We start from the raw sequence: 19,022 nt of genomic DNA on the forward strand, positions 1-19,022 counted from the left end.
AATCAGTCCATCCTAAAGGAGATCAGTCCTGGGTGTTCATTGGAAGGACTGATGTTGAAGCTGAAACTCCAATACTTTGGCCACTTGATGTTCCAATGAGTTGACTCATTGGAAAAGACCCTGATGCTGGGAGGGATTGGGGGCAGGAGGAGAAGGGGACGACAGAGGATGAGGTGGATGGATGGCATCACCGACTTGATGGACATGAGTTTGGATAAACTCCTGGAGTTGGTGATGGACAGGGAGGCCTGGCGTGCTGCGATTCATGGGGTCGCAAAGAGTCGGACACGACTGAGCAACTGAACTGAACTGAACTGAAAAGCTACAAAATGATTCAGCAGTACATCTGCTACTTTATTGCTGTACATAAAATAGCTGGAGCTACACTAGATTTTTTTTTCTAATTTTTTTATTGTCATAGAATAGACATAACACAGAATTAACTGTCTTTAACGATTTCTAAGTGCATGCTTCAGTGGCATTCACATTGTTGTGCAACCATCACCACCATCCATCTCTAGTAATGTTATCTTACAAAGCTGAAACTCTACCCATTAAATAGTAGTTCTCCACTCTCCACTCCCCTGCCTCCTCGTAACCATTCTACTTTCTGCCTCCATGACTTTTACTACTGTAAGTACCTTGTATAAGTAGAATCATGCAGTGTTTGTTTTTGTGTGTATGTGACCAGCTTAGTTCGCTTAGCCCAATGTCCTCAAGGTTTACCCATGTTGGAGGAAATCTCAGAATTTTCTTCCTTTCTATCTAACACAATGGTATTATGTTGGGTAAAGCAAAATGTGTTATTTATATTTTGCTTATACATTCGTCCTTTGATGGACATTTGGATTGCCTCTACATTTTAGCAATAGATGAAAAATGTTGCTATGAACATTCATTGTTGTTTAGCTGTTATGTCATGTCCAACACTTTGTGATCCCAAGAACTGTATCTCGCCAGGCTTCTCTGTCCATCACTATCTCATGGAGTTTGCTCAAATTCACGTCCATTGAATCGGTGATGCTATCTAACCATCTTATCATTTGCCACCATCTTCTCCCTTTGCCTTTGATCTTTGCTGGCATCAGTGTCTTTTCCAATGAGTTGACTCTTGTATCAGGTGGCCAAAGGATTGGAGCTTCAGCTTCAGCATCAGTCCTTTCAATATGGGTATACATGTATCTCTTTGAGTCCCTGCTGTCAATTGTTTGGGTGTATAACCAGAAGTAGAATTGCTGGTGTGTGCATGGTCAGTCGCTTGAGATGTGTCCGACTCTTTGCAACTCTAGGGACTACATCCCAACAGACTTCCCTGTCCGAGGGATTCTCCAGCAAGAACATCTTTACCACTGATGCCACTTGGTTAATTCTATTTTTAATTATTTGAGGAATTGTCCTGCTGTTTTCCACAGCAATTGTACTGCTTTACCTTCCCACCAACATTGTACAAGGTTTCCAATTTTTCCACATCCTCACTAACAAGTTATTTTTTTATAGCCTCCATCTTAATGTGTGTGAGATGCATCCCATTATGATCTTGATTTGCATTATCACTAATAATTAGCAACACTGAACATCCTTTGATGTGTTTATTGACCATTTATGTATCTTCTTTGATACAAGACATTTGCCCATTTTTGAATCAAATAGTTTTTTTGTTATTGTTTTTAGTAGCTCTCTATATATTCTGGATATTAGTTCCTTATCAGAAATATTACTTGCAAATACTTTCTCCCATTTTGTGGGTCACTTCTTAAATTTTTATGTATGTATGTATGTATTTTTGGCTGTGTTGGGTCGTTGTTGCTGGATGTGGGCTCTCTCTGGTGATGAGCAGGGGCAGCTCTTTGTTGCAGTGCTTGGGCTTCTCACTGCTGTGGCTTCTCTTGTTGCAGGGCACGGGCTCTAGGCGGTGGGCTTCAATAACTGCGGCACTGGGGATCAGTACTGTGGCCCACAGGATTAGTTGCTCTGCGGCATGTAGAATCTTCCTGAATCAGGGATCCAACCCATGTTCCCTGCATTGACATGGGGATTCTTAACCACTGTTCCACCAGGGAAGTCCCGTGAGCCACTTTTTCACTCTGTTGGTAATGTCTTCTAATGCACAGGAGTTTTTATTTTCCTGGAATCAAATTTGTCTATTTTCTCTTTTGTTACCTGTGCCTTTGGTATTATGTTCAAGATATCACTGCCAAGTCCAACGTTGTGAAGTTTTTCTAAAAGTTTCAAGTTTTAGGTCTTATATTTGAGTTAACTTTTGCATGTGGTGTTGAAAAAAGACATCAGTTTCACTCTTTTGCATGTGGATATCAGGTTTTCCAGGGCTTCCCCAGTGGCTCAGAAGTAAAGAATCCACCTGTGATGCAGAAGATGAAGGAGATCCAGGTTCAATCTCAGGTCAGGGAAGATCCTCTGGAGGAGAGCCCGGCAACCCACTCCAGTATTCTCGTCTGGAGAGTCCCATGGACAGAGGAGCCTGGTGGGTTACCGTCCATAGGGTCACAAAGAGTTGGACATGACTGAAGTGACTGAGCATGCATGCATCCAGTTTTCCAAGCACCATTTGTTGAGAAGGCTGTATTTTATCCACTGAATGACCTTGGCAATATGCAAGAGTTCATTTAGGAGCTCTCTATTCTATTCCATTAGCCCATATGTCAATCTTTAGGCAAGTATCACACTGCTTTGATTATAGTAGCTTTGTAATAAAATTTGAAATCAGGAAGTTATCAATTCCCCAACTTTGTTCTTCATTTTTAGGATTTTTTTTTTTTTTTGGCTTTTCAGATTCCTTGATATTAGAATGGGCTTTTCTATTTCTGCAAGAAACATCACTGGACTTTTGACAGTGATTCCATTAAATTGGTAGATCACTTCAAATGGTATAGTATTGACAACTTCCAATCTATGACTATGGGATGTCTTTCCATTTATTTACGTCTTTTATAGTTTTCATAGTACAAAACTTCCACTTCCTTGGTTAATTCTTAAGTATTTTGTTCTTCTTGGAGCTATTGAAAATGGAATTGTTTTCTGCTGGGAGCCGGCACACGAGATCCCACCCATGACAAGGTCATGAGGGAGAAAACCTGACGGGCAAGGCGGATCAGGTTTTCAAGGGTTTCGAAAAGGCCAGCTCACGAGATCCCACCCATGACAAGGTCATGAGGAGAAAACCTGACAGGCAAGGCGGATCAGGTTTTCAGGGATTCAGAAAAGCTGCCCCCGGCGCTCACCTTAAAGATGATATCTGTCTTTCTGATGCTTGCTTCAATAGACTACTCCCTAATTTCTGTGACACAGGCAGAAGGCCTTCCCTGATCTCTTTCCAAATAAGAATCAATTTAGAATTTTAATCAATAAGTTTCCCGGGTGGTAGTATTTTATGAGATTATCTAGGGTGAAAAGAGTGTTTTAATTTAAACTCCTTTGCTGGTATTTTAGTTTGTTTGGCAAATGCATTTATGCCCTTGGTACTAATATGCATGACTGCTCATAATACCCTAATCATAAAACAGCATAAAGAACCTGATCATATAAAGGCCCTAATAGACATAGAGCCTTTTTGAGGGGTGAAGGAGTCCTATTAGAAAACATAAGAAAAATTATTCTAAAGGTGGTTATTGAGTTGATGTTTGCTTGCTGTGTTTTGCTTGCTGTGTTTTTGCTCTTAATGTGCTAAGGTTGTGTTATGGAAACCATTGTTAATATAGTTAAAGATCTAAAAATATAAGAGCTTAGTCCTAGTGTGGTAACAATGAGATGGTTGTTAATTGTGAGCCAGGAGTACTAGGCAGAAGCTGCCTCACTGAAGCCGCAGAGTCTGTATGGGGTAAAACTCTTAGATAAATGCAACTGACAACTTCTGCAGAAGGATTAATTTTTGTGTTAACAAGGTTATACTTCTACTCTGTACCTTTGCCCTATGAGACTGCTACCTTTCAGTTAAGGTCACCATAGAAACAGAAAATAGGTTTACATTCACCTGACTTGCACAAAATGTTAATAGGCCCCAAGGCCAGAAGATAATGTACAAGACCCTCATAAACAAAGAAGTATGCAGAAAACACCCTGGTTTCGTGAAGAACAAGCTGATGTAATGTTAAACTATATTCCCCTTAGAGATGTACTAACTTAGGGTATAAAAGCTACAGTAAAAAATAAAGCATTGCCAGACTCTGCGGCACCCCCGTCTGGTCACTCTCTTCTCTCTCTCTCCCTCGCAGACTTGGCTCTATCAAGGCTGGTCTCACGTGTCTTCTCTCTCTCGCCAAGGCCCGTTCATCCTGAGGGTACCCCCTGGATCCTGCTGAGACTGGACCCCGGCAGTTTTCTTAATTTACTTTTAGAATTGTTCATTGTTACTGTTATAGAAATGTAACTGATTTTTGACTAGTGAATCCAACTTCAGGTCTTTCTCAGGGACAGTTTCTGTTGGTTTAACGTTTTCTTTGAATGGGCCAAGCTCTCCTATTTTTTTCTGTGTACTGTAATTTTACTGTCGAAAACTGAAAATTTGAATTTAATAATGTGCTAACTCTGGAAATTAGGTTCTCCTCCTTCTCTAAGGTTTGCTGTTTTTTGTTTTTGTTTTCTGATTGCTGTAGTCTGTCTCTGTGCCAAGAACCAGCCTAAGGAATAAACTTAAGGTCTTCTCATGTCCTTTCTGACCCTGTGTCTTTTCCTTGAAATGCACAGTGACTTTCTAGTATCCTCTGTATATGAAACTGCTTTTGAATGTCCTTGTCTTTAATTATGGCTACTCAAAGAGGAAAACGTAAGAAATGAAGGGAAGGAAAGGGTGCTGGCCCTTTAAATTTCCTGACAATCATTTGAGGAGGGGGAGGAGGGTGGTGTTTGCAACAATGGGAGGAAATGCAACAAAGGTGGCCACCACCTCTTTGTCTGCACTTCAGTGATCAGAAGCAGCAATCAGTGATTAGAACACATATTCCAGGTATTTGGAGGATAGGGTCTTCATTGGGCTTCCTGGGTGGCTCAGTGGTAAAGAATCTACCTGCAAAGCAGGAGCGGCAGGAGAGGGGGTTTTGATCCCTGAGTTGGAAAGACCCCCTGGAGTAGGAAATGGCAACCGGCTCCAGTATTCTTGCCTGGAGAATCCCATGAACAGAGGAGCCTGACGGGCTACAGTACATAGGGTCTCAAAGAGTCAGACATGACTGAGCAACTAACACTAAGATGGTTTTTGCCAAGTCATTCCACTGTAAAATTAATAAGCAATTAATTAATTTTATAGTTATCTTTCATGGCCTAGCTCAACTACATCTTCTATGCTGAAAACCTTCCTCCAGCACATACTGAGTGCTCGGATGTCCTTGGCTTCCTTCCAATCCATAAAATATATCACACAACTTATCATATAATTCATGTCCTCCTCTATATTTTGTCTTCATTCATTTCACTAAAATTTATTGATTGATTACCATATTTCAGGCATTGTACTAGATACTTCGTATATACATAAGTGTCCTGAGGCTGTGTCAGCCTAGTCATGGAAAAGATGAGAAATTAAAATGTGGTAATATCATGTTATAGTAAGAACACATATTTTTCCTGTGGTCATGGGAGGATGGGTTTAACTCTTCTCAGATATGAAGGGTGAGTGAGGAGGAGGAACTATCAGAAAAATTTTCCCAGGTGATATGATGATGTTTGTGTTATTTCTCTACCACACTGAGTGCATGATCATGAATTGTTTTTGTGTTACAAACCACACCTAGCACAGGGAAGAGTGTTCACTCACTCACAAACTATTTACTAAACTCCAAATCTGCTGTTTACTGTGCCAGGGTCTGGGGACATGGCTAAAAATATGACACAATCTTTGCCTTTGAGATGCTCTCAGTAACTGAGTTTTTCCTGTTGCCTAGCATTTTCTGGTTGTTTGGCTACACATAAACTATTTTAATATTTTGTAAATTGAGATGGGGTGGTTGCACAAGTGGATGGATAGATCCATGATCAGATATAACACTAAAATTGTGTTTTCCACATAACTGAACACAGGGAAGTCCACTGATAAGCGATCTAAGTGCCATGTCTCATTCCCTAATCCAGAAATTTTTGGTACTCACAGACTCTGGTTAGAAGTGCTATAACCACATTGCTCAGAAGCCAGATCTCAAATACCAAAAACATTGCTACCCAAAGGCCATCTTGGAGGCTTACCTGTTCTTAGTGAATAATTCACAGAAAATGGAGCTCAGTGATAGCAGTGATGGAAACTGCATAAAAGAAGGCATAAGCTGGCCCAGTATCTCACCCAATTCTTACTATTTCCAAGGAGGGAGTGAGTGGCTTTTTTTTCCATATCTGTTTTAAGATATAGATGGACTCTATGTCTACACATCTCTGTCTGAGAAGTATCTATTTGATCCTGTCTCTCTTCCTTTAAAAGTAGAATCGCCTCTATATTTCTGTATGTGTGTTGATAGAAGCAATGTTAATGAAAAATTATGTGAGGTTCAAAGATGTCCCAGGGAGGATAAATCAGAGAACTGACACTGAAGATATATCTTGTTTCTACAGCTTTAGTTTTATGGTGAAAACATAGAAAACAAGAAATTGACTTATCTAGCAAATTTACATTGGACTAAATCTTCTTATTCTGTGCTTCCACATCAACTGACAAATAAGAATTAAACTTGAAAAGTAGATTTTGAAAAAAATCCTTGAATGATCACAGCACCATTTATGAATTAAGCTACCACTTGAACACTGATGTGTGATCAGTTGTGCCCAACTCTTTGCAACTTCATGGATTGTAGCCCATTGGGTTCCTCATTGCATGGAATTTTCCAGACAAGAATACTAGGGTGGGTTACCATTTCCAGTCCAGGGATCGAACACACTTCTCTTGCATCTCCTGAATTAGCAGGTGGATTCTTTACCACTTTGCCACCTGGGAAGCACACTAAATACTGATGGTTTCTGGATCTATGTTCCATCTAGGATTGCTCTCTTGAATATCAAATTCCTATGTCTAGTCCCTACTTATTTTACAGACTTAAACTTTGAACTTCAGTTTTCTCATCTTTTAACAGGAATACCAAATCCTCATCATAGGATTATTTTGATAATAAATTAAGTTAGAACATGTAAAGTGCATGGACCATAGTAAGTGTTTAATAATTATTGATTTACCAATAATTTTTCTAAATAATTCCTACAAACCTCTTTTTGAATTTTCCAATTCTTAAGTAATTTCAAAGTGAGAGTTTAACTCTCTGCTTTTGTAAAGTAAATTATTATGATCAGAAAGTTAATTTACCTCTTCTGGCTTCTCTGTATCTTGGTGTTATGCATATATTGTGTGTGTGTGTGTGTGTGTGTGTGTGTGTGTGTGTTGCTTCAGTCGTGTCTGACTCTTTGTGACCCTATGGACTGTAGTCCACCAGGCTCCTCTGTCCATGGGATTCTCCAGGCAAGGATACTGGATTGAGTTGCCATGCCCTCCTTCAGAGGATCTTCCTGACCCAGGGATCAAACTTGCATCTCTTATGTCTCCCACATTGGCAGGTGGGTTTTTCACCACTAACACCACCTATGCATATGGTGCATGTGGGCATGCAAAGTTGCTTCAGTTGTTTCCAACTCTTTGCTACCCTATGGACTATATTCAGAAAACAATAAACTTTTTTTTTCCATGCTGTGTGGCATGTGGAATCTTAGTTACTTGACCAGAGATTGAACTACTCCTCTGGCAGTGGAAGCATGGAATCTTAACCACTGAACTGCTGGAGGTGAAATGTTAGTCACTCTCTTGTGTTTAACTCTTTGCAGCCCATGGACTGTAGCCCAGAAGTCTCCTCTGTCCATGCAATTCTCCAGGCAAGAATACTGGAGTGGGTTGCCATGCCCTCCTCCAGGGGATCTTCCCAACCCAGGGATTGAACTGGGGTCTCCGGCACTGCAGGTGGATTCTTTTACTATCTGAGCCACCAGGAAGTCTCTGATAAACTTATTTTTAAAGGAAGCATCACAAATAGAATGTATCAATTGCAGGACACACTTTAAAAGATTTTGGCTTCCTATAAAACTAAGCATGTGATAGGGAAATTTCAGTCTATGTACATGGAACTCCAAGGATCTATAGAGGTGCCTCAAAGTACCACAAAGTGCAGAGGATACAAATTTTCTCTCTCTCTCTCTCTCACACACACAAATGAAAACACACCCTTACTGGCTTTATTATCATTATTGTTTGTTTTATATATTGAAATTCCAGGGAAGTTTTATTTGCATAAAAATTCCAGGACATATTCAATATCTTTAAAAAAAATTCCACTGGTAAGAAAAAAAGAAAATTTTGGAAATGACTACAGGAACATTTACATCATAACTCATTACAAGCCTGTCATATCTTTTCTGGAATAAATGTAACGTGATTATTTGGACTTACTTCTAGACAGATTCCAGGGATACCTTGGTTTACTAATAATTTTTCAGGTTAAAATTTATAGCCCAGAAATCTTTGTCTACACTCTTCGTTGCTACCCCACCTCTCTGCCTTGATGCTCTAGGACAGATTTTTGTGAAATGACAATACTTGGATCAGCTGACTGTGGACAATTTCACTACATTTAAATCTATGTTAGGTCCCTGAAAGGGTGTTGCTTGACTATAGCTATGGTAAAGAAGGACTTCATATTCAGTAATATTACATATTTATCATTTTCTACCTAAGAATATGGGAAATTCATATTTTTTTCACCTTGAATTATTATTTTAAAAAATCATATTATACTGGAAACAAAGCAATAACACAATTTTATATTTCCATCACTAAATTATGGGTAAGAAATTGTTAAATATAATGAATAAATCATTACATAGCCTTATAAATCTAAAAAGCTTTATTTAACTAACACAACCATATCAAAATCAATCTGGGAGAAAATCAGTTTCTTGCTTATTAGTGGAAAATAACAATATATGTTTGGACAACGCATCCAACAGAAAGTCATGGAGTTCGATGCAAACTTCACCCATTTCAATATCCCTTGGCTTACGCTCTCTCATAAACTCTGGTAGCAGTGACACCGTTCATGACACATTCCTAGGCACAAAAGCAAAATACTGGTAAAATCCTCAGGACTCAACAACTTATGTTTTGTTTATTTATTGTCTCCTTCAATGTTGAGAAGGAAAAAATGTTCATCAAAAGATATTCACTCTTGGCTCTTGTTATACACTTGATGTTGTAAGCAAACTAGGGAGACACAAAGATCAGGAAGAGACAAGTCTTGCCCTCAAGGAATCTTACAATCTATGTGGTGAGTGAAAAACATAATTAGACATGCACAATACAATATGGTTCACATTGAGAGGGATAAGAAAATACTTCCTGGGGCCCAGTATACATAGACGGAGCTTAGAAGGATATTGCCAGAGTGAAACCACATGCCCAATAGACTAACTTTTCATTCTACAAGGGCAATTGTCTATTTCTCTAGGTAGCATAACGATTATGGGATGACCTAGCACTAAAATCTAGAATTAAGTAGTGGGAAGATACTCACCAGCACCAGCTTATCATCCACAAGTTTTCTCTTTATGGTGGTTGATTTTCCATCCCAGTTTTGTACCTGTACTAGGGCACCTCCATCTAAGTTTATGGTGCTCTGTGGGGATAATTAAAAGTGATTACAATGACAGAGGGAAAAAAAAATAAAGCACTTTTATTTGCTTATTTTGAGGTACTTAGCAATTCTAAATTACAAGAAAATGTTGCAAAAGAAAACAATGAATGCCAAAAACAACATGCAAAATTACATGTATATTATGATCAGAATATTATACGAACATGAATTTGAAAAAAAATACTGTGAAAGAATATAGATAATAAATTTATGTGGAATAACATCATAGGTGGTTTTTTCCTCCCCCCCCGCTTTTAAAAGTTCTCTAACATTGTTATGTTACTTCAATTTACTTCAAATACTATATATACATATATATAATATACATATATATATAATATATATACATATATATATACACACACACACACACACACACACATATAGTATGACAAATTTTTAAACATTTTTAAAGCAATAAGGACAATTTTGTTAAATGGGGGAAAATTCACCAACTAAATATCAAAGGCAATGTGGTTTAGATCTAGCAATCTGAGATTTTTGGCTTATAACGGAATGGTTTTCCTCCTTCTACAAAATGGCTTGTTGTAGGCAGAAGTCATTTATAAACCAGGCTTTTACTCTGCTCCAGTTCTTTATTCCTCACCTTGACTTTCCTGTCATCTGGAGTGACTTCATCAAATTCTTGGCCCAATTTGAAGGAAATCTCAGTATTTTTAAAGGTGCTTTCTGACTTAATGGTGACCACATCCCCATTTACACTGATGATCAAAGTGGGCTTGGCCATGCCAGCCACTTTCCTGGTAGCAAAGCCCACACCTGTAGTTGGGAAAAGAAAAATGTCAAGTATACGATTTTTCTCTCATATATTTATCTAAGAAAGAGTGTGTGTGTGTGTGTGTGTGTGTGTGTGTGTGTATTTAGACAGATGCATGTATGCCCATGTACCCATCTACACTCCAGTGAGTGTATTAAAGGACAAAGGCTCCAGTGAGTTTATTATTAAAGTCTTTATTTAAACATCTCCTGAAAATAAGTGAAATCAGCTAATACTTAAATAACACCCAAGGCACAAGTAGATGTAAGTCTGTTCTTTAAATTTCCCCCTCTGGGTTTCAGATGAGACTCTTCAGGAGACCCATTGTTACTTTTCCATAAGCATATGTAAAAGATTAAATTTTCTGGGACATACATATTTTAAAAGTCACTGCACTCTCAAAATAACTGGCCATCTCAACCATGAGAGCAGCCACCTTCATTTTACTCAGTTCATGAAACACTTGAGAATCTCAACCATTGCTTCTTGAATAACAGAAACCATCTAATCCATAGTCAAAGGTAGAACTCTCAATAGGATTCAGGGGACCAGTAGAGAGTTATTCAGTTAAAATTTAATTTGGGTGTACGCTGCCACTCCTAGTTTTCTTGGCTTTTTATAATCACTCTGAAATGAAGATTTTGATTAATTTTTCCGAAAGGCAAAATGTTTCTTGCATTCATACCACTTTAGAGTGGTGATGGTAGTCCCAATAAATCATAGAAAATTTTAAAGAGGGCTTAGGCATCAACTGAAAATTTCAAAGTTTAAGAAATCATTATTTTAGTAAGTTCAGAAATTAATACTTTGCTTCCCAATCACTTAAGTGGCAAGCTCCTCTTTTTAAAAAAAAAAAAAAAGAAAAAATAGGAATGTGTTTTGGGGGATGTTACAACTTTGGGTTGAATGATTTACAACTTAACATAGAAAATAGTACCTTACCATCGCTGCATATGTTACAGAGATTTTACGACAGTCATAGGTGTGTTGGATTTTTTAAATGCACATGCACAAATCTACTTCTTTGTCTAGGTAAAGACACCAAAATTTAAGAATAGTGGGGAGGCAATATATCATACAAAACAAGCAATGCCGAGGCTCCGATTTACCTCCCTGTCTGAAAGTGGTGACAGGTGGGAAGATAACATGCTGCTTCATCAAGTCTTGTCTCTGTTACAAAATGTAACCTCAAATTAATGGAGTGAGTCAGCACACTCCATAATAGAGTGAAACATTGGGTGTGGTTCCAGATTGGCCACGCTTAGGAAAATCACACTCTCCTCTTGCTTGATTCTGTTTTCATCTGACTGATGAAAGCGATACCTGCTGACTGAAGGTAATCAATTAGAGCAGCTAATTTCAGAATGTATCTTATTGTCTTTCATTATCATCAATACTTAATAATTTTAAAAGGCCATGGTGTCTATATGCGTGCTAAGTCCCTTCAGTCGTATCTGACTCTTTGCAAACCTGTGAACCATAGCCCACTAGGCTCCTCTGTTCATGGGATTCTCCAGGCAAGAATACTGAAGTGGGTTGCCATGCCCTCCTCTAGAGGAATCTTTCTGACCCAGGGATTGAACCCTCTGTCTCTTAAATCTCCTGTATTGGCAGGTGGGTTCTTTACCACTAGCACCACATAGGAAGCCCAAACGCAATGGTATAAGAATTTAAATATAAATATTCAAAGTGTAAAATGCTTCTAAAAATAAATAGGTCAATAGACTCAAGGCCTATAATATCAATATCAGTGCATATTGATTAGATTATTGAGTTACAACTAGTCAGTAGTCTGGAAAACTAGGTCTCATTCATATTGAAGTTCCTGATTTCCCTCTTGTCTATAAACATGGAAAACAGTAGTTATAAACAAGCAAGAAATATACTATAAGATTTAGAAGAAGGTTAAGTCTTGAGATTTAGGGATTAAATTATAATCTCTAATAAAGATATTGCGGAAAAAAAAAAAATCCCTCCCCAATTTGCAACCCGTGGATACAGCTGCATCATGCATGGGTGTGGCTGCCTGACTGAATTCCCGCCCCTCTGCTCCTTTCCTTTACCTTTGTAATTATCTGGGGAACACACAGGTGATGTCAGCAGAATCCAAAAACCTGAAAGCCTCTGTTATCAATAATTCTGTGTCATGCCTTGTAATAGTAAGTCAAACAGCTATCTAAGACATTTAAGGAAAACATTTTCAGAAATTAAGATTTTTCCTTCCATAATACAACCACACATTTTAACAGGTTGACTTTAAAACAATAAAATAATTGGTTAATATACATTACTCAAAAGATTGCATTAAGATGATAAATACACTGCTTTCAGTTTCAAATGGAAATTATCACATGCTAGGAAATAAATATAGGCTTATTTCCAAGTTATTGCTTATTTTATATACAAAAGGAATGAATGGAAAAGAGGCAGATAGCCAAGTAAACCAAAGATATTCAAGGTTAGCAATCAAATAAAATCTTGTCATTTCTATACAATGCCACTTACACTTATTTTCATATCAGTTCACCTTTAGTAAGTATTAGTTGTGACTTCCGTCTAGAATGTTTCTGGAAACAAATGATTCTCACATGTTATTTTTATCACATCTATATAGAAAGCAGCATTTCATGTCAGGCCAGTGCTTCCAGAGTGAAAAAGAACCATAGACCTCTCTTTCCTAGAGAAAAAGTTATAAGCCCAGCCATTCAACAATGCATTTCCTTACCCACTTCTTTCATGTAATCATCAAAGTTTTCACTGGAGACAAGTTTCCAGGTACCTACAAAGGCATCACACATTTTGTGAGCTTTCTAGAATTATTCTTCAAGGTGAGAAAGAAGCACAGCTTTCAGCAAGATGCTGTTACCCTCTGAGTCCAGATAACTTCCTTTTAAAGGTGCCCAGAACATGTGATCTTGGGCATAACCAATTGGGAATGGTATCAGATCATTTCCTTCATTGCCAGCCTCTGCAGTTTTCCCTCTGAGTCATGTTTTTAATAGAAATTTCTCAACTTTGGCTCTCCTTGGCAAATGGTCATTGGACTCAGAGTACAACTTATTTTTAACCTTTAACAGAATATTTTCAACAATCTTGTTTTGACAGCTTAAAATTCAGTACATTGAGTTTCCTATTTTTTTTCATACATATTTATCCCAGTGTAGAGTGGAGCAGTGTATTATCTTGGGATAAATTCTGACTCCCTTTTTTAGAGTTCCTATTAAAATTGTAATTATGTGGTTCGTTTGAATTGAGGAACATTAAGAATTACCTTGGATATTCTTAAGTAATTGCAAAGGCTATTTGGGGCAGTACTGTCTCAGGAATTACCTAGAAATTAAAACAAAATAAGTAATGGCATTTTAAAGTACCCCAGCTTTCTCATTTCAAATGTTTTATGTGAATGAAAAAGAAAAAGTAAATTTAATTCTCCACCAGGAATCTAGACAGCAGTTTTAATTGATAAATGATCATTTATTTAACCTCATTCTTTACATCCCCTAAATAAGAGCATAGTGTGGATTTCCACAGACTTCCTTAAAAAAAAAGGCACCAATCCAAATATATTCCCCTTACTGAGAAAATTCATCCTGCTCCTGACCTGTATTATAAGCTCTAAATTTATCCAGATCTAAATGGTGTTGCTTTACTTAAAAACAATCTGGAGTGGGGTAGTCACAAGCTACTGAAATCTAATTTCCTTCTTTTACATAGTAAATAAGTCATGAGAATGCTTTTCTAAAGTAACCATGTTTATTGGTCCCCCTGCACCCCCACCAGAATGATGGAAGACCGTCACATGGGCAACAAACTCCCATGAACACACCCAGATTTTCGGAAAGGAAAAAGAAATTAAAATATCATGGGGTGTGTTCCTTATCACCGCACTGTGTGTTGCACTGAACACTATCTGCTGAGCATATCATTGATTTGTAAGACTCCTAAGGGCTTCCCAGAAATGGTTGAGTAAGAGGATTCCGTGAAGGACATATTTTCTATAGGCAAGAAATTTGCTAAGAAAAACTGGTAAAGTTGTGTTACAATAGTAACTTTTAATGGTTGCATATGTTAATGGCACAGTGATAATGTTCATTCACTCTGAACTGTTGCATAGATATATAGACTGTGGGTGGTATACCATTCAGGGTAGGCTTACTATTATGAATTCATTGAACAAGAAAATAAAAGTGATCAAGCTTCATACAGGGATAACTTCATGTTCTAAGTTAATGATGGCTTTTGTTTTTAGTTTGTTTTGCTTTTATGATAACTTTTTAAGAGAAGTTTTAGGTTTACAACAAAATTGAGAGGAAGGTACAGAGATTTCTCATGTACTCCCTGGCCCACCACATGCATAGCCTCCCCCATTATCAATATCATTCATCAGAATTGCAATTTTTACTAAGAATGAACCTATATTGGTATACTATAATCACTCAAAGTTCATATACGACCTTAGGGTTCACTTTTGGTATTGTGTGCTCCATGTGTTTGGACAAAAGTATTAATATAATGACATGTTGTTTAGTTACCATGTCATATCTGACTCTTTTATTTTTTAAGTAACAACTTAAGTTTTTATTTCCCAAGATAGGTCTGAATGTTTTCCACTTTCTATGTTTGAATTGGGCTTCTTGCTAACTAGCTTTGTTTTAAAATTAATTGGTTAATTTATTTTACTTTACAACATTGTATTGGTTTTGCCATACTTCGACTTGAATCCACCATGGGTGTACATGAGTTCCCCATCCTGACCCCCCCCTCCCACCCCCTCCCCATCCCATCCGTCTGGGTCATCCCAGTGCACCAGCCCTGAGCATCCTGTATCATGCATCGAACCTGGACTGGCGATTCATTTCACATATGCATATCTGACTCTGCAACCCCATGGACCATAGGCTGCCAGGCTCCTCTGTCCATGGGATAGCCCAGGGAAGGATACTGGAGTAGGTTGCCATTCTTCCTCCAGGGGCCCTTCCTGGCCCAGGGTTTGAACCTGTGTCTCCTGCACTGGCATGTAAGTGAATTCTTTGCAACTGGTCCACCATGGAAGCCCATAATGACATATATTCATCCTCATAACATCATACAGAGTATTTTACTGCCCTGAAAACCCTCTGTGCTCTGCTTTTTCATCTCCCTCCCATGCTCCCACGACTGTCCCACAACCCTGTCAACCACTGTCATTTTTACTGTCTCCATAACTCTGGCTTTTCCTCAATGTAATCTAACAGGAAACACATAATATGTGCCTTGTCGATTGGCTTCTTTCACTTAGTAATGTGCATTTAAGCTTCCTCCATCTTTTTTCATGGCTTAATAGCTCATTTCTTTTTAGCACTGAAAAATATTCCATTGTCTGAATGTACTACAGTCCATTTATACATTCACCTTCCGAAGGACATCTTGGCTGTTTCCAAGATTTGGCAGTTATGAATAAAGCTGCTCTAAGTGTCCACATGCAGGTTTTTGTGTGGACATGGTTTTCAACCTCTTTGAGTAAATGATGGGGTAATAGTACTTTTAGTTCTATAAGAAACTGCCACATTGTCTTCCAAAGCGAATGCACCATTTTGCATTCCCACCATCAATGAGTGAGAGTTCTGTTGCTCCACGTTCTCAGCAGCATTTGGTTCTGTCATTGTTTTGATTCTGGCCATGTTAATAGGTTGCCGTGGTATCATTGTTTTAGTTTGCATTTTCCTGATGATGTATGATGTGGAACATTCTTTCATATGCATATTTGCCATCCATGTATTTTCTTCGGTGAGGTGCCTGTTAAAGTCTTTGCCCATTTTTAAAATTGTGTTCTTTGTTTCTTATTATTTAGTTTTAAGAGTTCTTTGTATATTTGGGATAACAGTTTTCTATCAAATGTGTTTTTGTCAAGTATTTTCTCCCAGTCTGTAAATAATGGTGTACTTTTCAAAATATACATTGAGATTTCATTCTAGTAACAAATTGTCTCAGATAGATTTTCAAACAAGTATCACATTTGAACATATATCATGTGTATGTGACACTGCAATTTAAACATTTTTTAGAGATGGACTGTCTAATACAGTAATCACATGTGGCTTTTGAATACTTGAAATGTGCTAGCATGACTGAGAAACTACATTTTTATTTTATTTAATTTTAATTAAAATTTTAAAAATGGTCCTGATTCAGCTGTTATAAAACTTTTAAATGTATGAAAAGTTATGACCAACCTAGACAGCATATTAAAAAGCAGAGACATTACTTTGCCAACAAGGGTTGGTCTAGTCAAGGCTATGGTTTTTCCAGTAGTCATGTATGGATGTGAGAGTTGGACTATAAAGAAAGCTGAGCTTGAAGAATTGATGCTTTTGAACTGTGGTGTTGGAGAAGACTCTTGAGAGTCCCTTGGACTGCAAGGAGATCCAACCAGTCCATCCTAAAGGAGATCAGTCCTGAGTGTTCATTGGAAGGACTGATGTTGAAGCTGAAACTCCAATAATTTGGCCACCTGATGCGAAGAGTGGACTCATTTGAAAAGACTCTGATGCTGGGAAAGATTGAAGGCAGAAGGAGAAGGGGACGATAAGATCAGATAGTTTGATGGCATCACTGACTCAGTGGAGATGATTTTGGGTAAACTCCGGGAGTTGATGATGGACAGGGAGGCCCGGCATGCTGCAGTCCATGGGGCGCAAAGAGTTGGACACAACTGAGTGACTGAACTGAACTGACCTGAAGAACCTGAATATGTGAATCTACCCTTTCAACCATAAATTTTATGCAATGTAAATGTCTATCAACCATTTCAAAATAAACTTCAGAGTCTGAATGGAGGTGTACTGTTAGTATAAAATGCATACTGAATTTTGAGGGCTGTATGGAAAAAAAGTACAATATCTCATTAAAAATGTTTACATTGATGATACGTCAAAATGACAACATTTTAAATGTATTGGGTTAAATAAAATATATTACTAAAGCTAATTTAGCCTGCTTATTTTTTACTTATTAGTACAGCTGCAAGAACAATTTAGGTTATATATGTGGTTCACATTACGTTTCTATTGAGCAGTGCTATTTTAGAGTACCATGACACCAAGTTTCATTCATATATTCAACATGTCTCAGATGCCATTTACTAGCCACTGGGGATTCAGTACTGCGCAAGCTACACCAGGCACTTGATTTCTCTCATGGTGCTTATATTCTAGTATTGGAGAAGATAATATACAAAGAGATAAATAAATAAACTAATTTAGCTGTGTGTTTCAAAGAAAATAGAAGGAAGTAAGGGTGACAACCATGAGGGTTGACAACTCCAGATGCAGCAGTCCCAGGCGGTGAGTCAAAGGAGGTGGACAGTTGAGTTGACACTTGAATGATAAAAAGACAACCGTGGCGAGACCAAAGAAAAGAATGTTCCAGACACAAGGAATAGCAGGAGTTGCTGCTTTCATATCTGTTCTTGACAACTTTACCCAAAAATGACCACCATGACAAAGGTATTGATATATGTTCCTATAAACCATAACCAAAGTACAGATATATGTTCCTTGTCATCAGAGTCTAAGATCCATTAAGGCAGGGTCTTTCACCTAGATTGTCCACTGATTTTTCACTGATGTTACTTGATATATATCAAGTAAACAAGTTTCAATAAAATGCATAAAGGAAACCCTAGTTTGGTAGGTTAATGAGAGTTCAGCAAAAGTCCTGTAAAAATGCTTCGAAAATACTTGTGTAGGCCAGCAACCTCATGTTCCAATGTCAACATATTTAGTGCCTGATCACTGGAGAAATGTCAGAGTTGAGACTTTCTAGAAATAACCACTAGCTCCTTTAATGATTTCATACAAACAAGAAGAGTAGTAACCTGAAGTAAAGAGCCTTGGCAATAAAATAATGAAGGTGTAAGAGGGTAGTTGAGTCCACATGAAAGAATTTCATGTTATCAGTTGTGTAGAGTAACAAAATAGGCTCGACAGAATTACTTGAAGAGATGTCTTTAAAAGCAGCTCAATTTATGGTCCAAACACATGGGCCATTATATGGGATGCTAATATACTTTCTATGCACAAACCTTTTAAGTTATATATCATGTAAGATAGAAGATTCTTTCTGCCTTGCGGTAAGTAGTCCAGAAATTTAAAGCAGAGGCTCATACCTCCTATTTTATGCATCTGCTCTACAGATCAGCAGGGAATACAAGTAACTGCCTAGTTCCTCCATAATTTATCTTCATCTCAGTTCCTAAGATGCACTCTTTTTGCATAAATATATAAATAAAATGGAATATTCCCTCACCAAAAAATTATCTTTCACCACAGCATCCAATGGACTGCTATGTGAGTAAAGTGGTTTATTATAAGGACAATCACACTAAAAAAAGATTTAAAGCTATGTAACATTAGAGTCAACACTTTTTAAAAAATATTCTCTAACAAGGACCTATAGTATAGCACAAAGAACACTACACAATATTCTATAATAACATTTATGGGAAAAAAACATGAAAAAGAATAGATATAGTTATATGTATAACTGAATCACCTTGTTTCACACCTGAAACTAGCTCAACATTGTAAATAAACCATACT

The 19,022-nt window shown here is 37.7% G+C and overlaps 1 protein-coding gene across 1 annotated transcript; it reads right to left on the reverse strand.

Annotated features, from left to right (window-relative positions):
* Positions 1-8,861: 8,861 nt before the first annotated feature.
* On the reverse strand, positions 8,862-13,319 carry LOC110135826 (fatty acid-binding protein, adipocyte). Its single transcript, XM_020891155.2, has 4 exons — positions 13,169-13,319; positions 10,273-10,445; positions 9,546-9,647; positions 8,862-9,082 (listed from the first exon to the last, which is right to left on the reverse strand). Exons 1-4 carry the CDS (start codon positions 13,239-13,241, stop codon positions 9,032-9,034), a joined length of 399 nt encoding a protein of 132 aa, XP_020746814.1. The 5' UTR covers positions 13,242-13,319; the 3' UTR covers positions 8,862-9,031.
* Positions 13,320-19,022: the final 5,703 nt, after the last annotated feature.

The sequence above is a fragment of the Odocoileus virginianus genome, chromosome 15, assembly GCF_023699985.2.
Source record: "Odocoileus virginianus isolate 20LAN1187 ecotype Illinois chromosome 15, Ovbor_1.2, whole genome shotgun sequence".
Lineage (NCBI taxonomy): Eukaryota > Metazoa > Chordata > Mammalia > Artiodactyla > Cervidae > Odocoileus > Odocoileus virginianus.

Excerpts from the sequence above, each read along its gene's own strand:
- LOC110135826 (XM_020891155.2), bottom strand. The coding sequence starts at position 13,241 with ATGTGTGATGCCTTTGTAGGTACCTGGAAACTTGTCTCCAGTGAAAAC. Across the intron at positions 10,446-13,168 it reads TGATTACATGAAAGAAGTGG|GTGTGGGCTTTGCTACCAGG; the intron begins GTAAGGAAATGC and ends TCCCAACTACAG. Across the intron at positions 9,083-9,545 it reads TGGATGATAAGCTGGTGCTG|GAATGTGTCATGAACGGTGT; the intron begins GTGAGTATCTTC and ends TTTTGTGCCTAG.